Below are 23,984 nucleotides of genomic sequence, written 5' to 3'. Positions count from 1 at the left end.
TCCCTGTAGTGGATTTCCTGCCATGCCTGCTACTCTTAAAATGCTACATATGGTGTTCTGCTTGGCTGACCATTGTTCTCGAAATAATATTTACTGCGCCAGTTTTTAAATATTTCTCTAAAGAGGGGCTTGAGCTACCAAGCCAATAAAAAGTGAGCTGATCAGTTTAACGTGCCATTCTAACAAGGAGGGCTCCTGAAGTATTTCCATACACAACCCATCAAATGGAGAACAACTGTGTAGCTGTATTAGGAAGTCACTTAAATTAACACCACAGAATACATATTCTAATAGTCTAGGCCAGAAACAATAATTATTCTTGAGCTACTGAATGTGGGACCTTAAGGTAGCTCTTAATATCTCTGCTTATCTATTCTGTTTTTCATCTCCACCATCTCCGTCTTAGACGTTGTAACCTATGCTTTGTCAATTTAAGTGTTAGTTCTTAAATGTTATTAAAGTTGACTGCCATGCCTTAATATTCCACAGCCTAAGTTTACTCCCAGAAAGAAAAGTACTGCGGATGCCAGAAATTTAAATTAAAAATAGTAAATTCTGGGGATACTGCAGATCAGAGAGCAGCTGTGGAGAGAGAAACAGAAATAATATTTCAAGTTAATGAGTTTTCCAGTTTCTAGCTTCATTTGCTGTGACAAATTAACATTGTCAACAAACAAGATGCTGAAGGAACTCAGCAGGTCAGGCAGCATCTGTGGAGAAAAATGGACAACTGATGTTTCAGGTCCTGACCCTTCACCTGCACTTGACCCAAATGTTGACTATCTATTTCCTAACACTACCTCAGGCTATATTCCTTTAATTTTCTCTCAACTTGTGCTATTGTCATTATGCTTATATTAGTTTATTTTGTCATGTAACTCGTGTATAATTTATGTTAATTTCAGTCTATGTTAACTTGCGTTTGTCACACATACTGTGCTGCAGCAAATAGCTAACTTTTTGAGAGTTTTACAGTGAGCATCTGTGCTTACGACAATAAAATTGAACTTGAAACTTGACTGCTGACTTTCTCTGGTGCATTGTTTGCTGCTGTAGATTCCAGCATCTGTCACCTCTTGTGCCTCCATGTTAACAATTTCCAATCTCTTCATGGCTTCATTCACCCTGCCTCGGTTTCTCCTAATATGTGTCTGCATGGATTATTAGCCCTCCAACATAAGGCCTTTTCTTGGCCTTCTGTTCACCCTCAACGTGCTTATTCAGTGTCATACTTCTGCCCTTGAAACTGGATGTACATTTAATTCCAGCATAGCTTGTTCTCTTTCTGCCTTTCTCAACAACCTCTTCAAAATAATTACATAGGTCTTCAATCCTAACAATCTCTGTTCAGGATGTGCATCCATATTCCAAAAATAATTTTTTTCAAACTACCTGCAGGTATGAAACATTGTGTAAAGTGTATTTCATAATGAACCATTTATTTCTGATTGAGGCCTGCCTGTCACACTTTATTCAGCACAAGTACATTTTATGGTATAACTTGCTGGAGTTGCAACCTTGAAAGCAACATTGCGAGGAAAATGGAACATCTGAGATGTTCATTAATACCAGCCTTAAGCTGGAGAGTTCAAGGCTTGGAAATGGCATAGGGTTGAGAATAAAAGCTGACTGGTACAAACAGAGAAATGAAGAAAGAAAGATTGAGGAGAGAGACCATAAAACATAGGAGCAGAATTAGGCCATTCAACCCATCAAGTCTGCCCCACCATTCCATCATGGCTGATCCCGGATCCCACTCAACCCCATACACCTGCCTTCTCACCATATCCTTTGATGTCCTGACCAATCAGGAAACGATCAACTTCCACCTTGGATATACTCACGGACTTGGCCTCCACTGCAGTTTGCAGAGCATTCCACCGATTCACTACTCTCTGGTTAAAAAATTCCTCCTTACCTCTATTCTAAAAGGTCGCCCCTCAGTTTTGAGGCTGCGCTGTCTAGTTCTGGATACCGCCACCATAGGCAACATCCTCTCCACATCCACCCTATCTAGTCCTTTCAATGTGCAGCAGGTTTCAATGAGATCCCCCCCTGCTGCATTCTTCTAAGTTCCATTGAGTACTAGCCCAAAGCTGCCAATGCTCTTTGTATGTTAACCTGTCAATTCCTGAATCATCCTTGTGAACCTCCTCTGGACTCTCTCCAATGACAACACATCCTTTCTGAAATATGGGGTCCAAAACTGTTGACAGTGCTCTGTGCGGCCTGACTAGTGTCTTATAAAGGCTCAGCATTATCTCCTTGATATTATACTCTATTCCCCTTGAAGTACATGCCAACATTGAATTTGCCTTCTTTACCACAGACTCAACCTGTAAATTAACCTTGGGTGTCTTGAATGAGGACTGCTAAGTTCCTCTGCACCTCTGATGTTTGAATTTTCTTTCCATTTAAATAATAGTCCACACTATTGTTCCTTTAACTAAAATGCATTAACATACATTTTCCAACACTGTATTCCATTTCCCAAAGAGAAACGATGAAAAAATGTTTAAGAAAATAAATGTTTTAACATTTTTATCTCCAAGAACAATTGCCACTTAAGGAAAAGATACTGCACTGTTAAATCGCAGAGCAGGGAAATTTTCTGACAACATTAATATTTATCACATAGATGTTAATTATGCAGTTAATTATGATTTAGCTTCCAATAAATGGGTGAGATTAACCTTGTACTTTTTAATAAGAAATTAATGCACAAATCTAGGCAGTTATTACAAATAATGGAGTGGGGAAGAAAGGTTTAGGCGTGAGGTACTGTTTGCACCATCCAAATAACACAGCAGTATCTGAATCAGGTTTAATATCACTGGATATATCATTAAGTATGTAGTTTTGTGGCAGCAGTACAATGCAATACATAAAAATAAACTATAAATTACAATAAGAAATGTATAGAAAGCATACAGTGGAGTCTGGTTAATTGGGATACATCAGGACCAGGACATTTTGACCCAATTAAGTGGCTTCCCCAATTAATTGACTTCATTGAAATAGTTAAAAAGGTATATCATTTTTTAAAAAAAAAGACAAACTGCTGTTTAACTGAGTAACAGATGACATATTTAAATGAAATACAGAAGAACTTGAAACATGAGCAATAGTAATGGTGGTTCTCTGTCATATCTGACGATGATAGGAAACTATGCAATAGAGTTTTTAAAGCGGAAAGGCAGTTTCACTGGGGCAGTTCCACTCTTGACCTTGGAAGTCCAGGCCCTGTGGTATGAGTAGTCATCGCAACTGGGGTCATCCCTGGTTACAGGAGATGATCGTGACTTCTGTGCCTCGTCATGCCCTTCGCTCTGCACCTAGTGTTGCAGAACCGCCTTGCTGCTTTTGGATCTCGCTGTAGATCTCATCCACCCAATCTACTGGGCTGGTTTTGCCTGGTTCAGCCTGACTGTCAAAGCAGTGTACCAGGGTGTATGCAAACAGCTACTTGGAGCCACAGCTGAGTGTCCAGTGGGGGAATCAAAAGTAATACTCTTATGATGGTCAATACCTTGAAATTTTTCATGATATCATTACTTCGTTAGAAATGGTTTTATTTTCACTCCTGCCTGTTTCTGGCATTTCCAAGTCTGAATGCTTGAAACTGAAAGTGACCAAAACAGTCCTGAATTTTTGTCCTACTTATCTCTAGTCAACGATCAGTGACAAGATTCACTACCTTTTGAACTCAGAAACATGCAACTATTTAAAAATTGTTCACTCTAAGCATGGTGTAGTGTTTAACAGCCACAAAAGAGCACATGACTGACACCAGTTAGAAACTGACAACCGACTCCTGCCCCAATTAAGCGGCATGGTATCCCAAATAAACAAAGGAAATCCCAGCTATTTTCTCGATTAGTTTTTGTTCTTTAAGAGTTGTCCCAAATAAGTGCCTGCCCCAATGGCCAAATTAGCCGGAATCCACTGTATATAAAAAAAATTAAATTAAATATGTAGTGCAAAAAGCAAGAAAAATATAGAGGGGGGGAAAAGTGAGGTACGGGTTCATTGTCCATTCAGAAATCTGATAATGGTGGAGAAGAAGCGGTTCTTAAAACATTGAGTGTGTGTTTACAGGCTTCTGTAACTCCTCTTTGATGGTAGCAATGAAAAGAGGGCATGACATGGGTGACGGGGGTCCTTAATGGCAGATGCTCCTTTTTGACACTGACTTGTGAAGATGTTCTCTGTGGTGGGGAAGTTAGTGCCCATGATGGAACTGGCTCAGCTTGCAACTTTCTGCAGCTTTTTCTGATCCTGTGAAGTGGCCCCTCTAGACCAGATGGTGTTGCAACCAGTTAGAATGCTCTCCATGGTAATCTATTAGAAATTTGCTAGTCTTTGGTGACATACCAAGTCTCCTCAGATTCTTAATGAAGTATAGCCGCTATTGTGCCTTCTTTGGTCTGACTGTGGTCTTCTGATGAGGAAGTCAAAGATCCAGTTGCAGAGGGAGGTACTGAGGCCGAGGTTTTGGAGCTTGTTGGTTAGTATGGAGGGTATGATGGTGTTGAACACTGAGTTATAATCAGTAAACAGCAGTCTGACATACTGTGGGTAATGCTATTGTCCCTTTAAATTGATCGGTAGTTTTTGAAAATTTCCAATCCAAATTTATTCTGTTATCCAATTTTATACACGAACAACATCATATATTATGTTGGTGTCATCATTTGCAAGAAACAAAATAGTCATATTTCTCATCGCTGACATGTATTTGTTTTATAGAGTAGTGCAAAGACACAAAAATCTATACATTCCAAAAATAAATAAGTAGCAAAAGAAAGGAATGATGAGGTGGGTTTCACGGGTTCACAATGGACGGCCCAGAAATCTGATAGTGGAGTGGAAGAAGCTGTTCCTAAATCATTGACTGTGGGTCTTCAGGACCTTGTTCATCCTCCCTGATGGTAGTAATGAAAAGAGGGCATGTCCTGGATGGTGAGGATCCTTAATAATGGATGCTGTCTTCTTGAGGAACTGCCTCTTGAAGATGTCTTTGGAGGGGAGGGCTGTGCCCATAATGGAGCTACCCAGGTCAATAATCCTCTACAATCTCTTGATATCCTGTGCATTAGTGGCTTCATACCAGACTGTGATCCATCATTAGAATGTTCTCCACTGTACATCTATATAAATTTGTAAGAGTCTTTGGTGGCCTCCCAAATCTCCTCAAATTCCTAACAAAGTAGTGCTGCTCGCGTGTGTTATTTGTGATTGCATCAATGTGTTGATCCCAGGAAAGATTCTCTGAGCTGTTAACGCCAAGGAAATTGAAGCTACTCAGCCTTTCCTTCACTGATCCCTGCATGAGAAATAGTTCATGTTCTCTTGACTTCTCCTTCCTGAAGTCCACAGTCCATTTCTTGGTCTTGCTGTTGCTGAGTGCAAGGTTGGTGTTGTGACACCACTCAACCGATTGACTTGTCTCACTCTCGAAGCCTCCTCATTGCCGTCGGAGGTTCTGCCAACAACAGTGATGCTATCGGCAAACTTAAAGATGGAGTTTGAGCTGTGCTTAGCCACCCAGTCATGAGTGTAGAGAGAGTAGAGCAGTAGGCTAAACACACATCCTTGAAGTGCATCTGTGTAGATAGTCAGCGAGGAAGAAATGTTACTGCCGATTCACGCTAACTGTGATATCCCAATATGGAAGTCGATCATTCATTTGCAGAGGCTGAGGTTTTGAAGCTTGCCTATTAGAACTGAGAAAATGATGGTACTTAATGCTAAACTGTCATCTGTAAGCTGTAACAGTAATCTGACATTTGTCTTACAGTTGTCTAGTTGCTCCAAAGCAGAGTGGAGAGCTAGTGAGATTGCCCCCGCTGTAGACCTGTCAAGGTAGTCAGCAAACTGCAGCAGGTTCAGATCCTTGCTCAGGCAGCAGTTAATTCCAGTCATGACCAATCTCTCAAAGCACATCACAGTATATGTGAGTACCACTGGGTCATACTGATTGAGGTAGATCACCCTGATCTTCTTGGGCACTAGGAATTGCTGCTCATTCTGAATAACAATTTAATTTTGATTACCGTTACTATTTTTCATAATTTCAATATATAGTAGATATTGGAAAGGACCATTATTTATAAAATAGAATTGAGGCACTCTGTTTTCAGATCTTGTTATGGTTAAGGCAGTTTATAGCTATTTCATGAAGATCAGGAGGGATGAGCTTCACATTAAGATTAGTTTGCAAATAGGTTTCAATTGCCTGGATTAAGGAAAGAAAATCAGCAGGAGTTGCATCTTCTCACAAATGTTACATAATGGAGCAGCAAGTTAATAAATATTCAAAAACGATAGTGGAGAAGTCCAAAGTGGACACTGTGCCTTACCACTGACATATTGCCACTCACCAGAGCTGAGCTGATTGCAGAGCCACTTAGTATTAAGTAAAATGAAAAAGCTGGTGGAGTTACCCTGATATTAAAGAATGGGGTAAATCAAGCACAGAGAAATCATATTTTCAGTTGGGTAAAACTGGAAAAATAGCATCAGCCAAAAAACATTGGGATATAGACAGTCAAGCAGTAGAAGTATAAAAACAGTAAATGCTGAAAACACTCAGCAGGTCAGGCAGTATTTCTGCGGGGGGGAAAGGCTTCCTAAAATGCTAAGTGTTTGCAGCATTTTCAGTTATCATTCAGATTTTCAGCAGTTGCAATTTTTCTAGTTTTCTAACAGGTTATAATTAAAACTAGTGTAAATCAGGAATTTAATTGTGCATGTAACAAGGGTATTTGAGTGAACTATGAGTGACTAATCTTGGTATAAACTGAGTAAACTAAATCAGCTGTAGAAATGTGGAGAATTAATTCAGAGTGTTTTTTAAGATACAGTTTTCTACATGTTCAAAAATCATTGAGGGGAGCAGGCTATTTTAAATCTAATATTGTGAAAGAAAAGGGTTAATTGATCTAGTAATTATGGAGCTTTTAGGAAAAGGTAATCATTATATGACAATTTTATTAAAATTTGCAAGTGATTTAGTTCAATCTGAGATGGGACTATAAATCTGAATAAAGCCAACATCAGTTGTAGGGAAATTGCTGAAGAAAATTCTTAGGGATAGGATATATGAGCTTTTGGAAAACTTATGGCCTAATTAGGGAGAGCCAGCATGGCAGGTCATGCCTTACCAATTTGAATGAGATTTTTGAAAAGGTGATGAGAGAGATTGAGTCCTACTTTGACAAAATCCCTCATGGGAGATGAATCCAGAAGATGAGGATACATGGGACCCTTGGGAAATTGGCTGTTTGGATTCAGAACTGACTTGCGCATAGAAGACAGAGGGTAGTGGTTGAGGGGATTTATTCATCCTGGAGGTCTGTAATTAGTGGGGTTTAGTGTTTGTGACGTATATAAATGACCTGGATGTAAATGTAGATGGGTGGGTTAGTAAATTTGCGGATGATACCAAGATTGATGGAGTTGTGGATAGTGTAGAAGACTGGCAAAGAATATAGCACGATATAGATCAGTTGCAGGTATGGACTGAGAAATGGCAGATGGAGTTTAACCCAGATAAATGTGAGGCATTGCACTTCAGTAGGGCAACTGCAAGGAGACAGTACATTGTTACAGGCAAGGTCCTTAACAGTATGCTGAGCAGAGTTCTTGGGATCCAAGTTCATAGCTCCTTGAAAGTGGCTACAAAGGATGAATAAGGTGGTTAAGAATGTTTGCTTTTATTGGTTGAGGCATTGAATTCAAAAGTCAGGAGGTTATGTTTCAACTTTATAAAATTCTGGGTAGGCCACATCTGGAGTACTGGATACATTTGCGGTCTTCCCCCACTAAAGAAAGGATGTTGAGACTTTGGAGAGGGTGCAGAAGAGGTTTACCAGGATACTGCCTGGTTTTGAGGGTGTGTGCTATCACAAGAGGCTGGATAAACCTGGTTTGTTTTCTCAGGAGTGTCAGAGGCTGAGGGGAGATCTGATAGAGGTTTACAAGATTATGAGAGGCAGAGATAGAGTGGACAGAGAGCATCTTTTCCCCCCCAAGGTTGAAGTGCTTAAACCAGAGGGCATGCATTGAAGGTGAGAGGCGGTAGGTTCAGGGGGGAATGTGAGGGTTAAGTTCTTTTACACAGAGTCGTGGATGCCTGGTATGGTGGTAGAGACAAATACATTAGCAGCTTTTAAGAGACACTTGGATAGACACGTGGGTGGTGAAACACTAAAGGGGCTGAGGAAGCCCAGTTTTTGAGTATAGTCAAGACCAAGATGAATAAATGTTTAGGTACTAAGGGAATCAGGGGTTATGGGGTTACTGCAGTAAAGGTGCTGAAGGTTAAAATTTGCCAGGGTTTTATTGAAGAGGTTGGAGGGGCCAAAGTGACTATTGCTTCTATTCTTTATGTAAAATTATTGAACCTTCTTCAAAAATCAACATAAATCTAGACCCAGTTTATTTTGTGGGTCATTTAAAGCTAGATTGGTTCAAACTTTGACAGAAGTTTAAGTATTTTGATTGGGCACTTGCAAATCTGCATATTTATGTTTTGTGATATGTGTTCCTCGTCCACTATCGGATGGCTTTTCCTGCTCCTCCCCTACTACCTTACCTTGTCCTCGAGTTCAAGTTTAATTGTCATTCCAGCACGCCTGCATACTGCCAAACTAAACAGCATTACTCCAGCGCCAAGGTACAAAACACAGTACCAATAGTCTCACACACACCACAAAGCACATATAAAATATCAATAAAATACAGTCACAAAAAAAATATAGTCTAAGCCCCCGAGTCCACGAATGTTGTAGAAATACAGTCGGCCCTCCTTATCTGCGAGTTCCCCATGCGCGAATTCAACCAACCGTGATTTGGGAAAACCCAGAAGTTCTCTCTCCAGCACTCGTTGTTCGAGCATTGTTCGCCTCGCGTCTTGTTCGTTTGCTACTTTGTTTCTATGAAAAAATGGCTCTTGAAAAGCAATTACGTGGTCAAAGCAATTCCTCAAAGGCTAAGTGCTATCTCTCGCCGAGAAATTAGAAATATTAGATCTTTTGAAAAGTGGCATGTCGCATTCCGAAGTGGGCCATAAGGTCGGTAAGAATGAATCAAGCATTCGTACAATAAAGCAGAAGAAGCTGAAATTCGTGGAAGTGTTAGTGCTACCCCACTTAGCCTCTATGAGTACTATTATGAGGGGGTTCAGGAGAAGGAGTTTAAGGCTAGTAAGGGATGGCTGGCTAGCTATGTAAAGCGCTACAGCCTCAAGAACTTAAAGATCACGGGAGAATCAGCATCGACTGATGCCGAGGCAGCATCAGCGTTCCCAGAAGAGCTACAATGGTTGCGTCTGTACTGAACATGTACAGACTTTTTTTCTTGTTATTATTCCCTGAACAATACAGTATAACAACTATTTACATAGCATTTACATTGTATTAGGTATTATAAGTCAACGGAACAGAAACACTGAGGGCGGCGGGTCCTGTGCTGCCCTGGGTCCTAAAGTCCACCCACACTGAGACAGGTTAAATAAGGGACTTGAGCATCCACGTTTTTTGGTATCCGCGGGGGGGGGGGGTCTCGGAACCAATCCCTTGCGGATAAGGAGGGCCGACTGTATGCATTTGAGTAGAATACAGCTTGTCTTCTGCTGAATGAACACTGGGGGGCAGCACTGACTCCAGCTTGAACACCGCGCCACACGACATCCAGTGGAGCGCACAGATGCCACCTCTCTCCTGGGCGGCACTGCGTCTTGAGGGCTAGTCCTCGCTACTACTGAGGCCGCGCAGCTCCCCCCACCACCCACCAATAAATTAGTGAATCAGACTTGCAGCATTCCACATTAAAAACGTGAAACAGGGTCTTGCGATCACAAGAAAGGCAGCTGAGACGATCGCTCGCTGTTAGACTGTATACTGCCTTGGCACACCAATCCCTCCGATGCCTCTCTGACACAGGCAGCATCACGATTCACACCAAGTCCAGCTCCTTCAGTTTCTCTGCCTTTGAGCAACTCACCAATGGAAGGGTGAGACGAAGGAACACATGCCAATCCTCATAGAGGGATCAGAAGTGGAGACAGTGAGCAGTTTCAAGTTCCTGGGTGTCAAGATCTCTGAGGATCTAACCTGGTCCCAAGTAGTTATAAAGAAGGTGAGACAGCGGCTATACTTTATTAGGAGTTTGAAGAGATTTGGCATGTCAACAAATACACTCAAAAACTTCATAGATGTACTGTGGAGAGTATTCTGACAGGCAGCATCACTGTCTGGTATGGGGGTCTACTGCACAGGACCAAAAGAAACTGCCTAGGATTGTAAATCTAGTTGGCTCCATCTTGGGCACTAGCCTACAAGGTACCCAGGACATCTTTAGGGAGTGGTGTCTCAGAAAGGCAGTGTTCATTATTAAGGACCTGGAGGCATGCCCTTTTCTCACTGTTACCATCAGGTAGGAGGTACAGAGGCCTGAAGGCACACAGTCAGTGATTCAGGAACAGCTTCTTCCCCCCTGCCATCCGATTCCTAAACGGACATTGAACCCTTGGACAGTACCTCACTTTTTTAAAATATACGGTATTTCTGTTTTTTGCATGATTTTTAAAAATCTATTCAATATACATATAGTACTGTAATTTATTATTTTTTCTCTTTATGTATTACATTGAACTACTGCCTAAGTTAACGAATTTCACGTCACATGCCAGTAATAATAAATCTGATTCTGACCTGCAGTACTTCAAGTCCTTAATGTCCAGCTGAGTCTTGTGATTGTAAAAAATGTTTAACAAGGACAATAACACTTTCGGTTGATCCCGTAGAAGCCGCTGCGACCGAACGTGTTGCCATCTTATCGGAAGAATTGTTACAAACCCATCCAATCTTGTTTTTTTTTTGTTGTAGGTTCCCTTTGTTCACAGCAGTGTATCAAATTTGCTACGAAGGCAAGCCAGTGGGAGAACTGATATCCTGCCTGCAGCACCATCCAGAACACATGTAAAATTGCATTAAGGTGGATTACATACAGAGTTCCTTGTGCATGGGGCTAATGCTAGTATTGATGTGTGGATCACCAACTAAAGAGATTGTATTTGACTAGATTGCTCTGAAGTAGATTTTGTGACATGAATCGGTTATACAGTATTAATGGAGTTTCCATTATATTGCCAGTTAATGTTTGCAATATTGTGGTGGAGGGAGATGAATATTCAGTCAAAAATGCCACAGTGAACAAATGACAAAGTTTTATTAATCTGAGTGCCTATTTATAATGGAAATACTGTAGCTGATGGTTTGTATGTATGTTGGCATGAAGTTCAAGCAAACATTTATGCATAACTAAATTTAGTTATTGGGAATTGTTAAACAACAAATTCAGGCATTAAATAGCTCATGGAATATCAGGTATCACTAACTCTGTAACTTGATAACAGAATACTGTCAAACCTTAAATTTTTTTCAATAAAATGTCAATTTTATTAGTTATTTTTAATATATAATGTGAAAATCCATAATTTTAAGAGTTGTGTAATTAAAAGCATATTGATGTTAACTATAGTTAATTGCACACCTGACTTACTGTCGGTTTGAACCAGCAGCTAAATCACTTTCCCTGGTGAGATACAAATAGACCCTCTCAGATGGGGACAGTTTTGTTACTTTATATTTTGATGCGTCATATAATCTTCAAAGTATCAGTTCCTAATGATAATTCTCTTACCTCTGATCCAAAAGACCGAGGCTTCAAGCAATACTTCAAAGATTTGAGCAGTTAAAACAAGTATCCTTTTGTGCAATATCTATAATGTAAAAATTATAAACAGCTAGCTGACATTTCACCACTTTAGTTTCTCACCAGCCAGTCTGCTGATTTCCTTTCCCCACAGCGTACCCCTCTCCCAAGTGAATTTTCTGTCCCAAGGCTCTCTGACTCTCGATTTCCTTTTCCCTTCTCTCTCATCTGTGGCCTCTCTCACCTCTGACCTGCCCAGAAGCTACCATTTCCATTTGAAAAACTGCAGCGTCAAAATGGACACAAAAAAATGCTGCCCTGAAGCAAAGGAAAAAATCATTCTTCCAAGATTCCGATTTGCAAAACAGTGCCATTCTCCCTCCCTGCCCCCACTATGCAGCATCCACTGAATTTGTAGCTCAAGCATGTGCATAACATATTCTCTTAAAGCATAGCTGGCCGTTTGGCCCATTGTGTCCATTCTGGCTCAGAGTAATCCCACTCCCTCACTTATTTCTTTGCAGCCTATATTCTCACATGCGCCAATTCTTATACATACCACCCCAACTTCTGTTTCTCCTGCCGTATAGCTCTTGTCCACTAAAGGCAGTTTGCAGTGACCTATTATCCTATCAATCAGAATATTTTTGGGGTGTTGGAAACTGGAGCAGCAAGCAGAAACCCATAGAGAATATGCAAATTCCACACAGATAGTACTGGACCAAATCCAGGTACAGTAGCTGAAGCTGTGCCATGGTGCTGTCCTGACTGATACTTTACTCTTTTTAAAGCCTTAAGACAGATGCAGGTAAAAGCAGCTACATTACCTTTCCTGGTTTTACCTTGCAGCATGTGACGCAAGGCCCGCCCAAGGTTGGTGGGCCTTTCTTCTGATGTTTGGTACCAACTGATCAAACCAAGGCATGACTTCATGTTTCTCTTGTGGCTTGGACTTGGAAGCCACAGTGGATTTCCCATCAAGGGACGAGAGTGGGAAAGAGAGATCGATCTGAGTCAGAAGAGGCCAAATCATAGGATCATATAAAAGCAGAACACAGAAATGGACCCTCTCAGCCCACCAGAACCATGCCTTGATGGCTATGTTTGCTAATTCCGTTTGCCCATATTATGCCCTTATCCCTCTAGGCCCTTCTTATCCAAGTACCCTTCCTTTATATGTTGTAATTGTACCTGCCTCCACCACTTCCCAGATATTCGCCACTTTATGTGAGAAAGTGTTTTTTAAAAAAATAACTTGCCTTATGAGGTAGGTGGTGGCTTCCCTGGACATGAAAATGCCCCCTACTATGGAATCTTACATTTCCAGTCACCTTAATGCAGTTGATTTGAGATGGCAGTCTGGTGCTTCACATTAAACTAACAGGAGTCTTGTTTGCACAGGAACACCAAATCACAGTGGCTTTGAGTTGATGCAGATCTGTAACAGTCTGTTGGAGCAATGGAATTTGGAAAATGTACTGGTCAGTTTTCACGGCACACAATAGAATGAAAAAGCTGAGCAGACATGATGTAAAATTTAAAAATGCTGATAACGCAGCAAATTGTTGAACTAGGTCAAAGGCAGGTTTTAGAATCTATAAGTGACTAGATAAAATGAGTACAGACATGCTAATTACAGTCACAGTGAGAAACATTTAATAGCACGAAGACAAATTTGGTACAGTAGAAGAAATAGCGATAAGAGTTTTGGCTGCTAGAACTTCCCTTGTGGTCAGAAAAAGTTGGTGAGAGTATCTTACACAGCTGCCTTGTGAGGTGCTGGGTATGACTTGGAGGAACACTCATTTTACTAGTTTTGATTTGAAAACCATTGCTACTGGGACAATAATTTTAATGCATGCTGTAATAGTTACCTGTCTTTAGGGAAGTGGCCTCATTCTCTGAAAAGAAATGCTGCATTGTTAGTGGCTTGCTGCACCAGGACACAGAGTGAAGATTCCTGGGGGGAGGGATGGCTGGCTGGCCCTATCTGGCTGCTCCAAGGGCTGAAATCCTCTCAGGAAAAGAACTAGTTGATTTTTTTTTAAGAGAAAATAATTTGTATAAGTTTAGAGAAGCAAAAACAAAACACTTTTTTTTAAAACCAAACATATTCAAATCTCTGCAGGAAGTATACTTTTTTGTGAGTTCAAATGCAAACGAACTTTAAAGATCCTTTGCCTGCCTTATGTATGAGACCATTATTAAAATAGTCTTCACTGCAGGAGTATTGTAAATAAACATGGTCATGTCTATAAACTATGATTGTAACATATACTTCCAGACGGATCACTGGCAACATCACCAAATCACTGAGAACTTGTTAAAGGCCACATTGCCAACCTGGCTTGAATTGCAATTCAACATCAAACCTAAAAGCTGTTTTTTTTTCCCTTCTGTCTGACCAGTTGCTAACGAGATTAAATTTGAAGATGCTTTAAAGTTAATGAAGGTGGTAGATTTGAAAGATGAACCCTGAGATGTGGGAGGATTTAGTTATTCTCACATTTGCATGACTTGTCAGGTTTACAGTACAGGTTTTTCTTTCTTTAATAATCTTTTTATTGATTTGGAGAAAACATAATACAGACAAGGGGAGAATTATCTCAAATATATATATCAACAACAATATAGACAAAAGATGAAATAGATATTATCATAATCATACATAGCAATAAGCAAATATGCAAAATATAATAAAAAAAGGACAACTAGTTCTCTTATCAATTCATAGAGAGGAAAATAAACTTTAAATTTAAAATGAAGGGGAAAAACCCCCACTGAACTAAAGAAAAGAAAAAAAATGGGACTGGGCAGTCCATTCAGAGAATACAACCAAGAAAAAAAGGAAAGACTTTCTGATCAAAGCTAAAACTTCAGAAAAAAATAAAGTAATTGGAATAGTAATAAATCAAATCAAATGAAAATGTAAAATAAAAGGTCGCCATATTTGCTCACATTTAGAGGATATATCAAATGTCCGACTCATTTTCTCTAAACTTAAACAGGACATAATGGAGGAAAGCCAATAAAAGACAGTAGGTGGATTCGAATCCTTCCACTTCAATAAAATGGCTCCTCCTAGCCAATAAAGTCGAAAAGGCTATCATACGTTGAGCGGAAACAGGATTATTTCCTGCTTCCGATGGGATAATCCCAAAAATTGCCGTAAGTAAATTAGGTTGTAAATCCAAATCCAAGACTTTTGATAGCATTTTAAAAACACCTCTCCAAAATTATCTAGCTTTATACAAGACCAAAACATATGAGTTAAAGTGGCCATCTCAATATTATATCTGTCACAAATAGGATCAATATCGGAAAAAATATGCACTAGTTATCCTTTGACATCTGGGCCCAGTGCACTACCTTGAACTGTACCAAGGAAAGATGGGCACAAATAGATGAGTTATTAACCAAATGAAAAATATTATTCCATTGATTATCTGAAAGTGACTCTTGAAATTCCAATTCCCAAGCACGTTTAATTTTATCATTAGATATCATTCATGAATTCAATAACCGTTTATAGATTATAGCTATCAACCCTTTTTGAAATGGTTTAAACTGAAAGAGAGCATCTATCAAATTAGGTGGATAAACAGAAGGGTAATTTGGCAACAAACCACATTAAAAAATTCCTAATTTTTAAATATCTCAAGAAGTGTACATTAGATAAATCATTCTTATCCAGTAACTGAGAAAAAGACATTAAACAATCCCCTAAAAACAAATCTGAAAAAGTTATTATTCCCTTGGTTTTCCAAACTAAAAAAGCATTATCCAAAATTGATGGTTTAAAAAATAATTAAGATAGATATTGCTAGAAAGAATAAAAATATTTAACTCAAAAAATCTATGAAACTGAAACCAAATTCTTAATGTATGTTGTATGTTTAATAATGGGATTAAAATCTTGTTTACTAATCTTAGAAAACAAAAAGGAAAGAGGAGCTCCCAGTAAAGAGGCCAAAGAGAATCCCTTCACCGAGTTTTCCTCCAAATCCAACCATGAAAGACATTCATGTATATCTGAAGAGTGAATCCAAAAAGTAATGTATCGAGTATTAATTGCCCAGTAATACACTCTAAAATTTGGCAAAGCCATACCACTATTCTTTTTTAATTTCTGCAACAAGGGTTTACTCAATCTAGAATTTTTATTGTTCTAAATATAAGATAAGATTATAGAATCTATTCTGTCAAAGAATGTTTTAGGAACAAAGGAAGGAACTGCCTGAAATATATATAAGAATTTTGGTAAAACTATCATTTTAATTGCATTAATTAGCCTATTAATGATACTGTCATAGGCGACCATTTAGAAAGTGTTTGGTGTATTCAATTAATAGAAAAAAATTATATTTATTGAGGTCCTTAAAATTTTTAGTAATTTTAATACCGAGACAGGTAAAGTAATTTTTAGCAATACTAAAAGGTACTTGATGATTTGGATCCAAGTAATTATTAATAGGAAATAACTCACTTATGTAAATTTAATTTATACCCAGAAAAACTACTAAATTCAGAAAATATAAATAACATAGAAGGAATGGATTTTCTAGGATCTGAAATATAAACTAACAGGTCACCTGCATTTAACGAAACCTTGTGTATTTTGTCCCCTCTCTTAATACCCTGGACAGTATTAGAATCTCTAAGAGCAATAGCAAGGGGTTCTAAAGCCAAACTAAATAATAAAGGGCAAGTACAGGTTTTTGTTTGTGGAACCCATAGATCAGATCTCATGTAGACTCATTAGATTGTCGATACTGAAAGTCTAGCTGAACTCCGTTTACCCTGCCCATTAAATCAGGACTTAAACACATAAGTATAATGAAAGGGAAGGACAGTGTCTTGTTCAGAAAACCCTAATTCTATATTTAGAAAACAAAATTGCATACAAGTGGTACCTGTGTTGGCTTAATTGATTACTGAGTGCAAAGATATTATGCTGCTAATTTTTTTAGACTAAGAGCCCACATTCTTCAGTTAAATTAACATCACAAATGACAGTTCCCTACTCTTTGAGCATGGCAGTGCATCAGAATAACATCACTTTCCTTCGGCATTCCAAGGGTAATAATGGGAATGAAATTAGGAACCATGCTTTCGGTCTCATACATCAATTTCTTTCAGAAAGGCTGTATGTGGGAACGGTAGTAAATATAGGTACCAGGTCTCTGACCAAGCATATGAAAACTGAACTGATTAAATGGAGCACTTCTCTTGAGCCTTCGATAGTGGGGGGAAGGGAAAGTTTTTAATATCAAAAACAAGCCATTCTATTCTCAGCCAAGATGCTACAAATCTAAAATAGCAACAGAAAATGCTGGAAACAACCAGCATCTGTGCAGCAATAAATATAAAGCATGAAATCGGTGACTTCTTTGTGCATGAGGCTTATGTTTATACTTCTAGAACAATTTTATTTAGGCTTCAAACACCTTTTCATTCATCAAACAAGATTTTTCTATAACATATTGAGAATTGTGATAATCAAAATCCAGTTACGCTTGCGTAAAAGCACAGCTCTAAAGGACTGACAAATGTCTCCAACTGAGAGCAAAGACTACTGATGGAGAAAGTGAATTTTAAAACACTGCCAAATAAGTAAGGTGTGCAATGAATTTGTGATACTGCTAAAAATGAACTAAAAATAAACAAAAAATTTAAATTATGAATTAAGATGTTTTACTAATGTAATTTCTTAACTTTTTAACACTGCTGGGAAAGACAATGTCATTGTACAACATTGCACCCAGATATGATCATTGTAAACTAATATCTCAAAATAAAGTTTAATTATGCTGATTTATTTTGGAAAACATGGAATTCACAGCAAGAAGAAATTTTCAAGGCCTCTCAAACCATGTAGAGCTCTTTGTAACAATATGATACGTGTGATGACATGGAAGAACTTTTTTGAATACTATTCCATTTTCTCCCATCTAAAGTAATATGATTTGTAATATATGCAGGTATTGTTTCCACTAACTTAATAAGGAATTAATTGAGGAAATGAATTAAGTAGGCATTTCATTTTTCATTTAAAAATGGAAATACACTGAAGTTGGAACATGAACTGGGACAAGAGGAGCAGAATTGATTTTCATCGGGGGAGAAAATGATTCCACATATCTTCATTCATTTTAACCTGACTGCCTCATTTAATCTTGAATACAGGCTGATTTTGTGGATATGTTTTCCATAATTTATCTTCAGTCCATTTGAACTACCCTGTCCCATTCATGAAGCGAAGTAATTCCATTCTATGTGAGAAAATGAAATATTCTATGAATGGAAACACAGAAGAAGGTAATTTTGCACTCCCACCCCCCCCCCCCCGCCCCCAACACCACAGTCCTATTTTCACAATCCTTTAAAATGGTCTCTTTTGAACATCGTTATTGAATCTGGCATTTAGTGCAATGCGATGACAGCTTGGGGTGGAGCTCAGAGTTCAATTCCGACATTATCTGTAAGGATTCTGTACGTCCTCCCTGTGGAATGCGTGGATTTTCTCTGGGTGCTCTGGTTTCCTCCCACAGTCCAAAGATATACCAGTTCGTAGGTTAATTGGTCATTGTAAATGGTCCCATTTTTAGGCTAGGGTTAAATTGGGGGTTGCAGAGGAGTATGGCTGGAAGGGCTTATTCCACACTGTATCTCTAAATAAAACCAATTTTTTTTCCAGGAATGTTCACTACATACAAACAGTTTACTCATATCACGTTTTGTTCTTTTGGCACATCTGAAATCTACTATAGATGCCTACTGTAATGTTTTGTACATGTACGCAGTGAAGGATTTGCTAATAAATTACTTGTCATAACCCAATTGCCTTTGCAGTCGATAGTTTGTTTGGGATTTCAACATATTGCTGTGAACCCAGAACCACTTAAAGACCACGTCAACACTATCTTTTTACTCCAGATTTATAGGGAAAATTGAATTTCATCCGTGGCCTTGGTGCCACTTTCAAACCTGTGCCTATGGGACATCATGCAAACCTCTGGATCACTAAATGCTGTTATTCCTCTCGGCATCTTGGCCATTTCTTAAGCATTTTTTAAAAAATGAGGCCGAGTTGCTAATTCGACACTCAACCCAGTGTGGATGGAAACCAGATTCGAACCCAGGACCACTCTCCTCTCAGTCCAGTGCTAATGCCAAGACACCACTGGCTGGCGTCTGGGTCACTAGTCCAATACTATATATGCAACTGTATCTCAAAGGATGGGACTAGATGCACAGCAGGAAGTACAATCAGTCACCAGTACTTTCACACTTATACTCACAGCAACCACAGATTAATTCTTTAAGTTGCTTTTTTATTTATTTTATCAAAACAAATTCTTGATTTGGACACGTTAAATCAAGTATAACCTCAAACTTCTTTAAGGAGAGCAACATCTAATTTTACAAACTCACCAGAACTCATTCCTATACAATTCTATTATTTTCTGTATTTGTCATGTTTCCTAAAGATAGATTCCCAGAAAAAACACATTCTTTTGATGTTTAACCACTAAAGGTTCAGCAGTAACTGCTTTGTGCCATATCTTGAATGAAATGTTAAACCCTGCCTCTTAAGTGAATGGAAAAGATGCCACTAATGTTAGATGGGAGTGCACTGGATGTAGGACACAGAAAGAGGCTATTTGGCTCAATCATAGAGCCTACACACCAGTCTTTCCCCATCCATCACTGAACCCCGTATTTATTCTCCTCCTCATCTTTTGACTTCTCATCTTTTTCCAGTACTGATGAAGAGTTTTGACTTGAAACATCAACTGTTTACTTTTTTCCATAGATACTACCTGGCCTGCTGTGTTCCTCCAGCATTTTGTATGTATTTGATTTCCAGCATCTGCAGATTTCCTCCTTTTTAAAAAAAATTCTCCATTACCTTATCCAGCCCTTCTTTCAATACCTCAGTAACATCTGCTTTAACCACTTCCTGTAGTTCTTAAGAAAGTTCTCTTTAATAACCTGTGCAATACTTATCTCTCAATCTAAAAGCCATTATTAACAGTGGGTCACCTGGTCCAGTGTTTGCTGCTGACCTCTGGTTCTGTCTGTGTGGAGTTCGCATTTTCTCCCTGTGACCACATGGGTTTTGACTGGGTGCTCCAGTTGCTTCACACATCCCACCTACAGGCTGGTTCATTAATTACCCATTGTCCCTACAGTGGAAGAATCTTTGGGAAGTTGATAATAACGTGGGAAGAATAGTGAATGAGGTTAAAGTAGGATTAGTATGAAAGGATAGCTGACTATGGCTATCTGTAAGAAAAGTTTCAGAGTTCTACTCTGCATACATAATTTGGTAATAAAATGCGCGTCCATGCTGTATCTCTCCAAGGCTCGATAACTTGAGAAATAAATGCAGGTCCGACAGCATCCGAGGAGAAGGAAACAGTTAATGCTTTTGGCTGATGATGCTTGGTCAGACGGGGGGAAAGAGAGAGATAAAACAAGTTTTAAGATGCAGGAGACTGGTGAGGAGAGAGAAGAGCAAAAGTGAATGTCTGTGACAGATTGGAAGGCAGGTGACATTAAGTGACAAATGGTGATAAGAGAATGTGGGGGTGGAACATGTGAAGGTACAAGGGATTAGTCAGGAAGTGCAGAATAACTCCAAACTTAGCAATGGAAAGTAAAGTGAATGCTAGAAATCTGAAATAAGCCAGGATTGCATACTTTCTGCTTATTATCACATTACTGGCTTTTCTATTTGCAAATTGGATGTGTGTTTCCCACGTGATACTACAGGGTAGTCAGTTACTACATTTCAAGGAAGCATTGCATTAATTGTAAAGCATTTTGTGACATCTTTAAATAGTGATAGCATTTATACCAAAACTATTAAAATATTGCTAAGGGTTGCACATGCTTTTTAAAGGGTGCCTCACTTTTTTTTTCTGCTACATTTGAAAATTTGAATCCATACCTGCAGTATCTTAGTTTTTTGTCAGACTATATGCCAATCTCATTCTTCCTACTAAAAATGCCTCACACTTTCAAGTACATCTGAATCCTTTCTCAACTCTCTCTTACTGGTAGGCGAGCTTACAGGTCACGTACTCTCTCTGAAAAATGTTTTCCTGTTTTGCAATGCCTTGGTCTTCAATGAGAATAATGGCCCTGCACACAATCCCTTGGAAACATCATGTATACTGTCTGAGAGTTCACACATAATACACTAAATTTATGTTCTCTGATTGATCTTGTATCCACACTGCTCTATTCTTTTTGAGTCATGGATTTCAAAATACTAACGTGTCTACTATGTGGACTTTGTTGAACACTTTTTGAACTTCATTTACAAACCAACTGCATTAATATTATCCCATTAACTTTACTGAACTTCATTCAGTAACTTGGTCATCAGCCAAATATATATGCCAGCTGTTACTTATTACTCTTTATTCTGCTGAATGCTGACTTGTGTTGTTTTGGATTGTTGTACCAGAAATGATCGCTGGTCACTTTCACTTTAACCTGATGTAATATTTGCACTTCATTTGCCTCTTCTAGTTCTGCATATCTGAAGATGACTGTAATTTCCACTTTTCCTTCTACTCATGGCATAGGATAAAGGGAATGTTTCACCTTTTATTTGTACTTCTGCATTCCCCCCCAAAAAAAACCTTGAAGTCTAACCTATCAGGCAGTAATTAGCTGAGCCCTTATCCTTATATCTGATTGGGAAGCCACTCAGCCCAACAGCCCATACTGGCTCCCAGCACAACAATCCCCATACCCTCTGCCGTTCCTATCATTGATGCTTTGTGCTGTAACCAACACTGGAGATGACTTATGGTAGCTATCTAAACAACCAACATGACTTTGGGATGTGACAGGAAAGCACAGCACAGTGGGAAAACCTAGAAGGTCACAAAGAGAACTTGCAAACTTTATACAGACTGCGCCAAAGGTTAGTATTACACGAGCTTTGAGGTAGCAAACTAATTGCTGTGTCTTGAGACACAATATGGGCCAATTATTACATTTTGTGGACATTGTAACAAATCATAGAATGCTTTGGGCTTTTTATATGACCTTTTTAGTTTGTTGCAGCTGTATTATTAAACAAGTAATTTCAATCACTTCAACTTTGAGAAAATGTAAACTGAACAAACGGAATGTTTCAAAAATTTTTTTTCCACAAGGCCCTGAGCACCACGCTCCCCAGCTCCCCCCAGCCATCAGTGTGAATGATGTTTGCGTACAAGGAGTCCTCACAGTTGAGCTCATCCTCAGCCTGTGTCCCCAGTGGAAGGCACTCATTAACAGACTGGGATTAAAATGGTACAAGACAAATCAGCCTCAAATAAAGTCACTGGAAGATGAGGCTTTGTGTGACTGGGCAGCAAACAATGTTACAATCATTACATTAAGGAACAAATCAATATGGAGAGTGCTGTAGAACAGAGGGACCTAGAGGTACGAGTGCATGTTTCCTCAAAGCAGAGATGGGTAGACGGTGGTGAAGATGGCAAATGGCACGTTGGCCTTCATTGGTCAGGGCACTGTGTACAGCAGATGGGGTGGTGTATTACAGCTATACAAGACATTGCTGAGATCATATCATATCAGATCTATACCCAGCTATAGGAAGGATTGCATTAACTGGAAAGGGTGCAGAAAAGATGCTCAGGGATGTTACTGGGATTGAAGGGCTTGAGTTTATAAGAGGCAACTCGATAGGCTAGGGCTTTTTGACTACAGCCTACGCTGAAGTGTGACTTTATGGAAGATGGTGAGAGCAATTGCAGAAATCACTCACGGTCACCAGTTAACATAAACTGGTTCAGCACAGACTGTGGATCAAATCTGGGATATCCGTGGACAATTTATATAACAAGTGACATCTTTACCAGGGCATAAGAAGACAAAAACTATTTTTAATTTCCAAGGGTTTTGAATTACAACCTCTACTGACCTGTCAATAAATGACAGACTTGTCTAATTGATTTGCAGTGAATAGGACATATTCTTTTAAATTGGCCTCATTTCTCTCTCCTTGACCTCTATTATTATGGCTACTTAAAAACAATCCTAATGAATTAGGATGATTGACAAAATGCATGTATGTATAAGTCATACAAAAAGGAATTGTAAAATAACTGTGGCGCAAGATGCAATAGAGATATTATTTAACCTTCTGGAGTAGTTAATAGGCTTTTGTTCAGCATGGGAGTAATGAGCACAGCAAATGCACGCTGCAGAGGTACCTTTCAATGATTAATCATATCAAATATCATAGTAGAGTAGATTGATATTAATTGTGTGAATTTATATTTTGAAGAAAAAGACCAGGATGAAAGCTTTCCAATGTTTGACAGGGTTTGTTCCATTTTTGACTGGTACTGTCCAGAATGCAGTTCAACTAGCTGATAATAATATACAAATTTTGGCAGTGTACAAAAGTGCTAGAGAGTTTGTGAACCCTGTAGAATTTTCTCTGTTTCTGCACAAGTAGGACCTAAAATGTGATCAGAACTTCATACAAGTCCTTTGCTTTCAGTAACTGGTGTGACCTCCCTTGTATAGCAACAATTTCAACTAAACATTTCCGGTAACAGTTGATCAGTCCTGCACATCGGCTTGGAGGATTTTTAGGTCATTCCTCCTTACAAAACTGTTTCAACTCTGGGATGTTGGTGGGCTTCCATGCATGAACTGTTTGCTTCAGGTCTTTCCACAACATTTTTATAGGATGAAGCTCAAGACCGACTCGGCCATTTCAAAGCATGAATTTTCTTCTTTTTATGCCATTCTCTTGTTGATTTACTCTTGCCTTTGGTTGTGGGAACGTTACAATGTTGGGGCAAGTGAAAGTGAGGTGAAGTTACCCCCTTTGGTTCAAGAGCCTAATGGTTGAGGGGTAGTAACTGTTCCTGAACCTGGTGGCACCAGTCCTTCTTTCTGATGGCAGCAGTGAGAAGAGAGCATGTCCTAGGTGGTGGTGGGGGGTGGGGGGCGGCGGGGTGGGGGGGAGGGTGGTCCCGATGATAGATGCTGCTTTCCTGCAACAGTGTTTCATGTAGTTGTGCTCAATGGTGGGGAGGGCTTTACCAGTGATCGACTGGGCCATATCCACTACATTTTGTAGGATTTTCTGTTCAAGAGCATTGTTCCCCAAGAGGGAAGAAGGGGGAAAAGAATATACTGGGTTAGAGGTTTAAGTGGGGTGTCACTTGACCGGAATTTATTCTGCGTTCATATTCCCAATTAATATCTGTATTATTACA

At 39.1% G+C, this 23,984-nt stretch overlaps 1 protein-coding gene across 2 annotated transcripts in view; it reads left to right on the top strand.

Moving 5' to 3' along the window:
• LOC134344390 (glycerol-3-phosphate dehydrogenase 1-like protein) overlaps nt 1-13,596 on the top strand; it is a 52,192-nt gene extending 38,596 nt beyond the window's left edge. For both annotated transcript variants that reach the window (XM_063044099.1, XM_063044100.1), the window contains one exon: nt 10,893-13,596. In XM_063044099.1, the coding sequence (XP_062900169.1) occupies nt 10,893-10,989 (97 nt within the window). In that variant the 3' untranslated portion in view covers nt 10,990-13,596. The remainder of the gene's footprint in view (nt 1-10,892) is intronic.
• Nucleotides 13,597-23,984: the final 10,388 nt, after the last annotated feature.

This window comes from Mobula hypostoma, chromosome 3 (assembly GCF_963921235.1).
Source record: "Mobula hypostoma chromosome 3, sMobHyp1.1, whole genome shotgun sequence".
Taxonomy (NCBI): domain Eukaryota; kingdom Metazoa; phylum Chordata; class Chondrichthyes; order Myliobatiformes; family Myliobatidae; genus Mobula; species Mobula hypostoma.
The sequence above is the reverse complement of the archived record's forward strand: the minus strand, read 5'-3'. Positions and strand labels throughout refer to the sequence as shown.